Raw genomic sequence first — 10,847 nt, 5'->3', positions numbered from 1 at the left:
GGACTCTCTGTGTGAGCGCTCAGGTATGGCTGCGGTCTCCGCCGCTTGCGACCCTGCCGCCGCCGCCGCGGCGGCTGCTGGCGAGCGCTCCGATGTGTCTTTTGTCTTGGCTTCCCTCTCTTGTCTAACTCTCTGTCCTGTGATGGCACACTTGGTGTGATTCTCTGGCTTAGGACTGTTCACTGGAACTCTAAAACTGCTTTCTATGTGAGAGCTTGTTCAGATTCCAGCTTCTCCTCCGCCATCTTCCCGGAACCTCCTAATTTCCACTCTTAATTTGATTATCTGGCTCTGTCTAGTAACTTTAGGTTCCATTTTGTCATGATTTTCTAGCTGTTTTAATTGCAACATGAGATTATTTACTTGGTCTGTCTCTATTTTCTTGATGTGGGCACTGAGGGCGATAAATTTGCCCCTCAGGACTGCTTTTGCTGTGTCCCACAAGTTTCTTTGTAATGTGTCTTCATTTTCATTGAATTGTAGGAACTTTTTAATTTCTTCTGTTACCCAGGTGTTGCTTAGAAATGTGCTCCTCAATTTCCATGTATTTGAGTAATTTCTGCGGTATGCTTTGTTATTGAGAACTAGCTTGATTCCAGTGTGGTCTGATAAGATACGGGGATTATGTCAATCCACTTGTATTTGCTTAAGTTCCTTGCATGAACTATGATATGGTTTATTTTGGAGAAAGTTCCATGAACTGCGGAGAAGAATGTGTACTGTATTGTTTTAGGGTGAAATACTCGGTAGATGTCTGTTAGTTTCGCTTGAAGCATGGCCTTACTTAATTCGGTAGCTTCTTTGCCAATCCTCTGGTTGGTAGACCCGTCCTTTGGTGAAAGTGGGGTATTAAATCTTCTAGTATTATAGTATTGGGATCTATTTTATTCTGTAAGTTTGAGAGTATTTGCTTAACATATTTGGGTGCTCCAATGTTTGGGGACTATAAGCTGATAATGGTAATGTCCTCCTCTTGGATTGTTCCCTATATTAATATTCAGTGTCCTTCCTTGTCTTTCTTCTCTATATTAATATTCAGTGTCCTTCCTTGTCTTTTTGCATTGATGTTAATGAAAAGTTTATTTTCTCAGATATCAGGATAGCTACTCCTGCTTTCTTTCTGGGGCATTTGATTGGTAGATCCTTTTCCAACCCTTCACTCTGAGTTTGTTTGTACGTTTGGCCGAGAGGTGAGTCTCCTGAAGGCAACAGATGGATGGGTCATGTTTTCTGATCCAATCTGCAGTTCTTTTTCTTTTGATTGGTAGATTAAGTCCGTTAATATTTAAGAGATATTATAGAGATATGCATTGTGGTCTGTCATTCCCTGTTTTCTTAAGCTTTCCTTTTTTCCTTTCCTCCTGTGCTTACTAAGTTAGACTTCTATTAATACCTGTCTGGTGCATGCCCCTGTTCCTGGTTGCTTTCTTCAGGTTGTGTTCCCCCTCTTAGTATTCTTTATAATGCTGACTTATTGTTTATGAATTCATTTAGTTTTTCTTTGCTATTAAAAATTTTCAATTCTCCATCCAATGTGAATTCTAGCTTTGCTGGGTATATCAGTCTGGGCTGGCAGTTATTGGTCCTCAGGGCTCGGATCATACTTTCCCAGGCCTTTCTTGCATTCAGTGTCTGTGTGGAGAGACCTGCAGTGATTCTAATTTTTTCCATTGTAGTATAGCTCCTTCTTCATTTTTGCTGTATGCAAGATTGTTTCCTTATTATTCAGATCTATCATTTTTTACTATAATGTGTCTAGAAGTGGTTCTCCTGGGATCTTGCTTGTTAGGTGTTCTATATACTTCTGTTATGTAGGTAAGATGTTCTTTTTTGAGATGGGGAAAGTTTTCACTGATTATCTTGTTGAATAGGTGTTGCATTTACCTTGCTGATATTCCTCACCTTCGTCCACTCCAATTATACGAAGGTTAAATTGCTTGGCACTAACCACTTGCTCTTGGATTTCCCTTTGGCATAATTTAAGTGATTTTTCCATAGCAATGCTGTTTTGGTTCAGTTGGTATCTTCTGTCTTCTGTATCTGACACTAAATTTCTTTCGTTCACTCTGTTAACTATGGCTTCCACTGTGGTTTGCATGGAGGAAATGGACTCCTTTATGGATTCGATGTTGGCTCAAAGTACTAATCTCACCTCTTAGTGAAGTGTGTACTGCCTCTATTTTTGTACTAATCTCACCTCTTAGTGAGGTGTGTACTGCCTCTATTTTTGTGTGCACCTCCTGTTTGAGACCTTGCATCTCTTTCAATAGTTTGTCCCTGTGTTATTTAAATTTTTGGTCTATTTCTCACTTTAATTCTTGAGTCATTGCTTCCAGCATCTCTTGGATGTAGGTTTTGTCTTCCATTCCTGCTTTGCTCCCACTCGGCTATCCTCTAGGTGGCTGCTGGATTTTTGGGGGTAGCTTGCTATCCTGGGTGTTTATAAACCTTGTAATTTTTCTCTGTGATTTTCACATAGGGATTCAGGGATTATTGAAGACTAATCTGAAATTTTGTTTTGGTCAATAGGTGTCTGTCTTTGCTTGGTTGCTGTTTCTGGGTTGGCGGAGAGAGTCTGTACCTGGTCTCTTTTCTGTTGGGGGCCGACCGCCAGTTGCTGGTCTGACCCACATAGGGCTCTCGGCTCTCTGCTGTAGATTACTGGCAGTTCCTGCTTTTAGAAGGACTGAGCGGCCTAGACTGCTCCTGTTTACTCCTACAGGTGCTCCTGGCAAGATCAAATGTGCTGAATGTACTCTCCCAGTTGTTGGAGTTTGCTATGGGCTCTTGATGGTTTTTTGTTTGTTTGTTTGTTTGTTTCTGGTTTTCTTGCCCTGGACACCCAGGTCTTTTGCTGTCATGGGCGTGATTCCCAGGCGGTGCAGGACAAGGTGGAGGGAGGACTTGTCCACTTTGGAGAGGTTTGCTGCAAATGACCAGGGCTTTTAGTGGGGAAAATCGTGTAGGGCAGAGCACACACCTATTCTAGAGGTGGCCAATAAAGAACTGGCATGGTACAGATCAAGGGCTCCACCATAAGGGAATCTTGGCCCAACCTTTGAGCCCAGGGAAGTGGCTGACAGGTGCTTAGGCTTTTTTCTTGCCCACATGACTCAGGTGAAGGGGCCAAGGTTCTGGGAAGGAGGGAGCCCCATCAATGGACGCAGGGTGAGGGGAGAGAGAAAAACTCAGTCATTCTGCTCACATGACACCTGAGGTATAAGAATGGGGTGGCCACAAGGGACTTGTGCCTTCTGACCAGACAATAGGCCTGCAGATGAGCAGAGCCTATTGGGAGTCAGGCTGCATGGGGGAGGCCCTCACCTGTCGCCCCCACTGTGGAGGAAGGGGGTGGAAATGACCACAAGACACTTGAGAGTGGACAAGCAGGAGCAGCAGCAGAGGGAGAGGAGCACCTCACAGAAGGCCAGGCTGCAGCTTGCCTGGAGAAACCTCAGAGGTCCAGGACTGGCCTCTGGTTGGTGCTTCCTGCCTTCTGGTGGCATGAGCTAAACGCACGGTGCACGGTGACCGAGCAGCTAAATACAGTCACTTTCTGAAGGACCTCAAACTCAGACCCAAACTTGTCACCTCCCCGCCCTCAGGCCCAGGGGGACGATTGATGGAAGCCCATCAGACAGTCACAGACTCACTTGCACGCGCATGATGCCGCACAGGCCTGTTGTGCTCAGGGGAAAGGCACAGAGCTTCCATGGGCTAGCTGACTGGCGTTAGCCCCCTCCCGGCCTTTGTCTCTGGTCCTGCTGCTCCAACCTGAAGGGGCTCCTGGCCCCCAGTAGATCACATGAGCGAAGTCCGGCCCATCCACATGCCCAGACATGCTTCAATTGGTAGGATGGGGTTGGAGACCTGTTGGCCAGCAGGGTCAGCTGTACCGGGGTCAAACACCCCTGAACCCTAAACCCCACAAGGAGCGACCGGCAGGAGCGGCAAATCTCACACCCAGGCTGCTCGGGTTTGCCAACCCGGGGTTATAATGGAGACCTCTGACCTGTCTGAGGCCCCGAGTACTCCCTTTCCCCTTCCTCTCATTGTGCTGCCAGGGACCGTGGGGCCTCCATCTTCCCTACTGTCTCACAAACCTACTTCTTCCACACCCCACCTTCTCCCTGAGGGCTCTCTATGTTGTGGTAAGCTAGAAAGCCACTTCTGCCAAGGCGCCCCAAATCCCGTTGCCTGGGTCTACCCACCCAGTGGCTCCCAGCAGCTCGCGCTCGCAAATCCTATCCTGCATATCCGCGGACGTTAGCCCGGAAGCCAGGTTTCCATTCCAGCAGAGAGAAGCCTCGGCAGGGACCCGGTCAAAACTTTCCTGAATACAAACTTCTTGCAGAAACTACTGGAAAGGGGTTCCACCAGGTACTCTAAAACCTTGATCAACTTACACCCAGGGCCACCCGAATACTCAGGGAAGCCAGGCAGCTGCCAGCCCTGAAGAGCACCAGCATGCTGTGGCCTAGCCGACTGCCGCTCACCGAGTGGATCGCACAGCCCCTTGCAGATGAGGTCCCCAACATCCTGAAGATCACCCCAGAACCCAGTACTCCCCCAACCCCCACGTTCACATCCCAGCAGAGAGGAGACTTGACAGCAACACACACAAACACACTTTATTGAACACGCTTCAAAGAGCTGCAGACCTCCCGCTAGGATTTCCTTTCCCGAGACCCCCGAGATCAGCCCCGAGAGCTCAGGAGGGTGGCCTTCTGCAATGCCCATCCATCGCTTCCGAAGACCCTCTGCGGAGAGCAACCACCATGCGGTGGCCCTGCCCCAGAGCAGCCGGACACAGGGCAGTGCCCGGCACGGTGAAGCCAAGAGGGAAACATCTTATCTAGACAAGTAATGGCAACTGAATGAACAGAACAAAGAGAAGCAGAACACCAAAACATCGTATTCACAACACCCCCCGGGTCCAGTTCTTCTCATCCAGTGTCAGAAGTCCTGGTGAGGGGGTGAGCATCAAACCACTCGCTCACTCGTCATCGTCGTCTTCATCGTCCACTCTTTTCTGCTGGCACCTGGCCTTGGGCTGGAGAACCAGCGGCAGGCATCCGGGCTAAATCTACAGCGAGAAAGCAGAGGTTGGATTCCCAGCCGCAGCCAGGAGAGCAAGCAAGAGCTCTGGCTGGCATGGGGAGCTGCGCACACGTGCCCTACACAGGGAGGTGGCTGACCCGGTGGGCCGGGACCTCCCCTCGGGGCTGGACACTGGTGGCCTCTCCACCCGAACACCTCCCAGTCTGGTCTTCAGGCACCCCTGATCGTGGTCGGACCTGGTCCTTCACTGGGGTGTCCAGGCTGGCTGCCTGACCGGGTGGGGGTTTGGGGCTCAGTGGGGGGGGGGTGAGGCGGCCCTCCCTGCCCACCTGCGTGGCCAACGTGGCCATCAGGCTGTGGGGAAGGGTCCCTGGTTTGGGCCTTTTCCCCGGCCTCGCCTCCCAGGCTCCCTGGTGCTGCCACCTGAGAAGAGGATTCGTGGTGACTGACCTGCCCGAGCTCCTCGTCGTAGTCATCGTCCTCCTCCTCGGACTCGAGGATGTTCTCCACGATGTCCTCGAGCTCCCCCAGATGATACTGCTGGGACTCCTCAGCCTCCTGCTCTGCTGCCCGGAGGAGGCTCTGTGGCTCCCAGCCAGGCCCTCCCGGGCCCTCCCCACAAGCAAGGCCCATGTGGGCCAGGCTGGGGGCGCCAGGAGCCTCGGTGGATGCTGCCTGGCTCAGGCCTGCAGGCACAGCGGCATCTTCTCGGTCGCGAGCGGTGGCCTCTCCGGCAGTCTGGTCAGGGTCAGGCTCCGCAGCAGCTCCGTCTCCGTGGGCACACAAGGCGGCCCCGCGGGCACCGTCGCTGCCTGCGGGGCCCTGGGGGGCCCCTTCAGCGGCCAGGGCGGACTCGGCAGCAGCAGCTCCGTGGGCGCACACAGCCTGGGCGACAGCCAGACCACCGCTCTGCCCCCTGGCTCCTACCTCTCCGTGGGCCCGCTCATTCCTAGCCAGGCCCGCCTCCCACGCCTCGGTCTCCCGCACTAGCCGCAGCAGCCCCACAAACCCCGGGGGCCTCCGCTCCAGCCTCAACCTCCTCAGGTTGTTCTGGAGCACGCGGTTGGGCCGGGCTCGCATCAGCACCTGGCGGGCTCGCACCTGGTCGGCGACCGCTGGGTGGATGGCCCCCTTCTCCATGGCCATCTGCAGCAGGCCTTCCAGGCGCATCACGTAGGCAAACAGAGTCTCACGCGGCCGCTGGGAGCACGTCAGGAACTTCAGCCTCGCGGTCATCCGGGTGTCCTTGTTCCCAAACACCTGCACGAGCGCGCCCAGGCAGTCCTGCGCGGGGGTGTCGGGGTGCTCCTCCAGGAGCCCGCACAGGAGATCCAGGGCGGGCCCGCCCAAGCTCTCCACCAGCCGCCGCCTCCGCTCCCGCTCAGAGATGTAGCGCCACAGGTACAGCATGTCGTTGGCGTGGTCCAGCCAGCTCTCGAAGGACTCTTCCCCACAGCCTGGCTCTTCCCGCCCGGAGAACGGTCTCAGTTCCTGGTAGGCCATGTTTTCCAGGATCGGCTGCAGGGCCTGGCTCCACTGCTGGGCCCAGGCGCCGGACCCATCGGTCCCTCGGGCTGCGTCGAAGGCGCCTTCCTCGCCCGGCACGCCCGCCTCGCCCGCTGCACCCGCCACACTCACGACCCCCATCACCCCTGCGAAGCCCATGTCGCCCCCAGCGCCCTCCTCATCGGACACTCTGGCCGCATCCGCCGCTCCGGGGGCCCCCGCGCCCCCCGCTGCGCCCACGCCCCCTGCTTCTCCCTCAGCACCTTCGGCTCCAGAGATGCCCGCTCCTTCTTCCTCACCGGAAGCCCCTTCCTCACCGGAGAGCTCTGCCACAGGGGGGGTTCCTTTCTCATCTAACGCTTCCTCCTCGGCCGCCTCTTCTGCCTCACCCAGAACTCCAGCCTCCGCCCCAGCCTCGGCTGGGGCTCCTCCTTCACCGGCAGCTGCTCCCTCGCCCGGATCTTCTGCCTCGCCTCCCAAGCCTTCCTGCAGCGCGTCACTGTCGCTGTCGCTGCTGTCCTCCTCCAAAGCCCAGGGTGCCCGGCCAGGGCGTTTCCCCGCACCCACCACTCTGCTGGCCCACGAGACGCCCTCACTGCCATCTCTCTCCTCGCTCCCAGCCCCGCCCTCTGCACCCACGGCCACCCCCTCGCCTTCACCAGCTCCTCCCCGGACCCCGGGGCCTCCCTCGCCTCCTTCCTCCTCTCCGCTCTCTTGGCTCTCAGGCCCGGATCCCGCCTCCTCCCCCGATCCTCCTTCACTCCCAGAGCCTTCCTCATCCGCAGAGCCTTCCTCGCCCCCGGAGGCCCCACAGCGGCCATCTCCTTCATCCTCCTCACCACGGACGCCTTTCCTGGCCCCAGCTCCTCGTCCCACAACCTGGGGAGCTTTCTGGCCTTCGGTTCTCTCCCCGCCTGCCGCCCCTTCCTCGCCCCCACCACCGGCCTTGCCCCCTGCTCCTTCACCGGGCTCTGCTTCCGGGCCTCCAGCTCCGTCCTCACTCCCAGATTCTTCTCCGTCCCCATCTCCCTCCTCGCCCTCGCCTCCAGTTTCTTCGCCCGCGGTCCCCATCCCTTCCTCGTCCCCAGACCTTTCCTCCCCGCCACCCGTTTCCTCAACTTCGCTTCCGTCGTCCTCCTCAGATCCTTCCTCGCCTCCACTGCCGTCCTCCTCCCCGGATCCTCCCTCACTGCCGTCCTCCTCGCCGGACCCGTCCTCGCCTCCATCGCCGCTCCCGTCCTCCTCCCGGGATCCTCCCTCACCTTCACCGCTTCCGTCCTCCTCCCCGGACCCGTCCTCGCCTTCCTCGCTTCTGTCCTCCTCTCCGGACCCGTCCTCGCTCCCACCTCCTTCCTCACCGTCCTCCTCGCCGCCAGCTCCATCTCGGCCTGCGGCTCCGTCCTCACTCCAAGACGACGTCTCCTCACTCCCGGATCCTTCCTCATCTCCATCTCCTTTCTCGTCCCCGGTCCCTTCCTGGCCCTCAGCTCCTCCTTTGCCCTTAGCAGCTTCCTTTCCCCCTGGTCCCTCCTTGTCTCCATCTTGGGCCTCAGCTTCAGCCCCTTCCTCACCTCCCGCACCTGCCGCCGCCACCATCGCTGCCGCCGCCGTGCCTTCTGGTCCCTTCTCGGATGCCACTCTCTCCTCATCCCCAGCTCCCTTCTCTGCTCCAAACTCCTTAAGCCCCCCAGCTACTTCCTCCCCCGCGGCTCCTTTCTCATCCCCGGCTCCTTGCCCCCCAGCGGCGACCCCCCCCACGGGACCGCCTGCCACGCGGGCCATTCCTTTGTCGCCTAAGGGGACCCAGCCCACGTCTCCCGCCTCCTCAGACGCGCCTTCCTCACCCACTACCGCCGCCGCCCCAGATGCCCCGTGCCCCTCGGGCAATGCGCCACCGGGGCTGTCCTGGGCCTCGGCCTCCCGGGCGTGCGGCAGGAAGGCCACAGGCCACAGAGCCCCGCTGCCTGCTATGGCTTGGGGGATCAGATTTCGGTTTAAACGCTCAGCAAACTCCACCAAAGCCACCCTGGTGCCCAGCTCCTTTCTGAAGGCCCTGCAGAGCACCCGGTAGCTGCCCAGAGGCTGCAGGGAAGCCTGCACCGCCTCCTCGAATTCACCCTCCTGGCACTCCTCGGGAATGTCCAGGATGAGCAGCGAGCGCCGGGTGTCGGCGCCCACCGACTGGCACCACTCCTTCAGCATCTCCAGCACCTTAGCAGTGGGCGTGGGGGGCGGAGGCATGGTGGGAGGGGGGCGGGAGCTCACTGTGCGGGTCTCTCGGGTGCCCTGGGGGTGCAAAGGGGAGGAAGGCCTGGTTGGAGCCAGACAGCTCAGAACCAGCCCCTGCCACCCTTCTCCAAGCCCATCGCCACGAGCTCCTGCTCCCCTGTCTCGGCTGGCTGCTTCTGCTTTGCAGGAAGCTTTCTCATAGCGAGGTAAAGCTGCTGACGAGATACGGGGCTAGCTGCACTCGGTTCTATCCAGTGGCAGTTGGCTTCGTGGTGACCCCTCTGCACCCACCCTCAAGAAATGCGCCAGCTCCTACATTTTCAAAAGCGTTGCTCTCTCTTCAGGGTGTGTCTGACCTGCAACCAGGTCCCCGCTCATTCCTGATATGCTACTGCCACTCACTGCTTGCCCTCTCTGGTCTCACTATCCGTGGTGTTGCAAACCTTGTACCCTCTGCAAAGAACCGACTTCCCCTTCTGCACAGACTCCTACGGAGGATGGAACCCAAAGCCTCATGCTGGTTACGCTTACTTGCTCACTGGTCCACCGCGCTTCTGACTTCTGCTGGGGAACTGCGGACCGGGTGTCTCACAAACGGCTGCCCGGCGAGGCCCGGGCAGCTGGGAGCGGGTTGGTGCCTGGGTCAAGTTGGAAACCGCCTGCCAAGTTCTCCTGACGCTTTCCTCTTTGACCTGTGGGATGGCAAATACGTACACCTGTTATCCTTCTTCATTTCAAGGGCAATTTCACGCCGACCCTCTCTAGGGTCGAGTAGAAATGCCATGCGCTTACATTTCAGGCAAACATTTTCAGCCCCAAAAGTTGCCCAGGTGTTTGTGGGCTGAAGCTAGGCTCCAGCCTCTTCAGCTGCTACCGGTGCCATGGTCACTGGAAGTGAGTACGCAGGGACAATGCCCACTGCCTCACTTTCCTCTACGTACACGCCTTCCCTGCAGCACTTCAGGAACAGTAGCTGGAGGTGCAAGCAGCCACAGGACATGGTCATCTCCTCTTCTGCCGACCGGACCAGGTGGACCAGCCAGGCATTGAAGGCCTCACCCCCCAACTAAGTAGCAAGGCCTACCCTCCCATCTCACCTCTAGGCGCCCCCCCTCCCCGCCTTCTTGCTGAAGGGCCTGGCGGTGCCCTGCCCACTGGGTGGACTGGGTCTCTGCCTGAGACTCCAGTCACAGGAGGTGCCCAGCCTCGTGGAACGGTAAGCTTCAAGGACACTGGATGAGCCTGGGGTGCAAAGACTTTGGACAACCTTGGCCTTCCTGGCTCTGCCCAGCTCACCAGCCAGGAAGCCTTTCCCTGTGGCCAGCTCAGAGTCTGCCTATTGCTGTCCCTCCTTTCCACATCCGTGACGTGAGCCTCTCCAAAGTAGTCCTTCCTGTTGGCTTGTCAAGGCCCCCATCACTTAAGGAGGTGGGCTTCCCGTCAGAGTCCCCGTCCCAAGGGGCGTCTGGTCCGAGGCCTCCCCTTGCTGACTCCATGCCCCTAGGCACTGGAAGAATCCTAGTAGACCCGAAGGCCGTGCTCCCCGAAGTAGTGAGGGAGGGGCTGCAGGTGTGGAGACCTTACTTGTGGGGGTCCAATGTCGCCCAAGTACAACCCACTTGCCCTGACGCTAAACCCTGTTTCGGCCCTGCTCCCCTCACCCAACCCCCAGATCATATACCAGGCTCTGCATGGCCTGCAAACTTCCTCACCGACTGAGACCCAGGCTGCGCGCGGCCTACAAACCTCACGGCCTGAGCTCCTCATGACCTGAGACCCAGGATCCGTGATTCCCACAAACCTCCTCAAACCCCAACCCCCAGGCTCCAAGGCCGGAAAACCTCTTCAAATTTTTGAGCCCGGCCTCCAAAAGGCCCGCTAACCGCTGCGGCTCTACTCCCGCGCTGCGGAGCATCCATTGCCATAGGCCGACTGGCCGTCACGGGCCCCGGTAGCCCCACCTCCCGCCCCGGCCCGGCCTTGGCCGCGGCCTCACGCGGCTGCCCAGCCTGGGCTCTGCGGCTCCCACCCCGCACTAGGCCCCGGGCCGG

The 10,847-nt window shown here is 57.5% G+C and overlaps 1 protein-coding gene across 1 annotated transcript; it reads right to left on the bottom strand.

Moving 5' to 3' along the window:
- Positions 1-4,996: 4,996 nt before the first annotated feature.
- LOC106000120 (fibroin heavy chain) lies at positions 4,997-9,796 on the bottom strand. Its single transcript, XM_013035321.1, has 5 exons — positions 9,671-9,796; positions 9,336-9,488; positions 5,512-8,853; positions 5,199-5,330; positions 4,997-5,053 (listed from the first exon to the last, which is right to left on the bottom strand). Exons 1-5 carry the CDS (start codon positions 9,794-9,796, stop codon positions 4,997-4,999), a joined length of 3,810 nt encoding a protein of 1,269 aa, XP_012890775.1.
- Between the last annotated feature and the right edge of the window lie 1,051 nt (positions 9,797-10,847).

This window comes from Dipodomys ordii, unplaced genomic scaffold (assembly GCF_000151885.1).
Source record: "Dipodomys ordii isolate 6190 unplaced genomic scaffold, Dord_2.0 Scaffold209, whole genome shotgun sequence".
Taxonomy (NCBI): domain Eukaryota; kingdom Metazoa; phylum Chordata; class Mammalia; order Rodentia; family Heteromyidae; genus Dipodomys; species Dipodomys ordii.
The sequence above is the reverse complement of the archived record's forward strand: the minus strand, read 5'-3'. Positions and strand labels throughout refer to the sequence as shown.

Excerpts from the sequence above, each read along its gene's own strand:
- LOC106000120 (XM_013035321.1), bottom strand. The coding sequence starts at position 9,796 with ATGTCCTGTGGCTGCTTGCACCTCCAGCTACTGTTCCTGAAGTGCTGC. Across the intron at positions 9,489-9,670 it reads TTCCAGTGACCATGGCACCG|GTCAAAGAGGAAAGCGTCAG; the intron begins GTAGCAGCTGAA and ends GCCATCCCACAG. Across the intron at positions 8,854-9,335 it reads GTCAGAAGCGCGGTGGACCA|GGCACCCGAGAGACCCGCAC; the intron begins GTGAGCAAGTAA and ends TTGCACCCCCAG.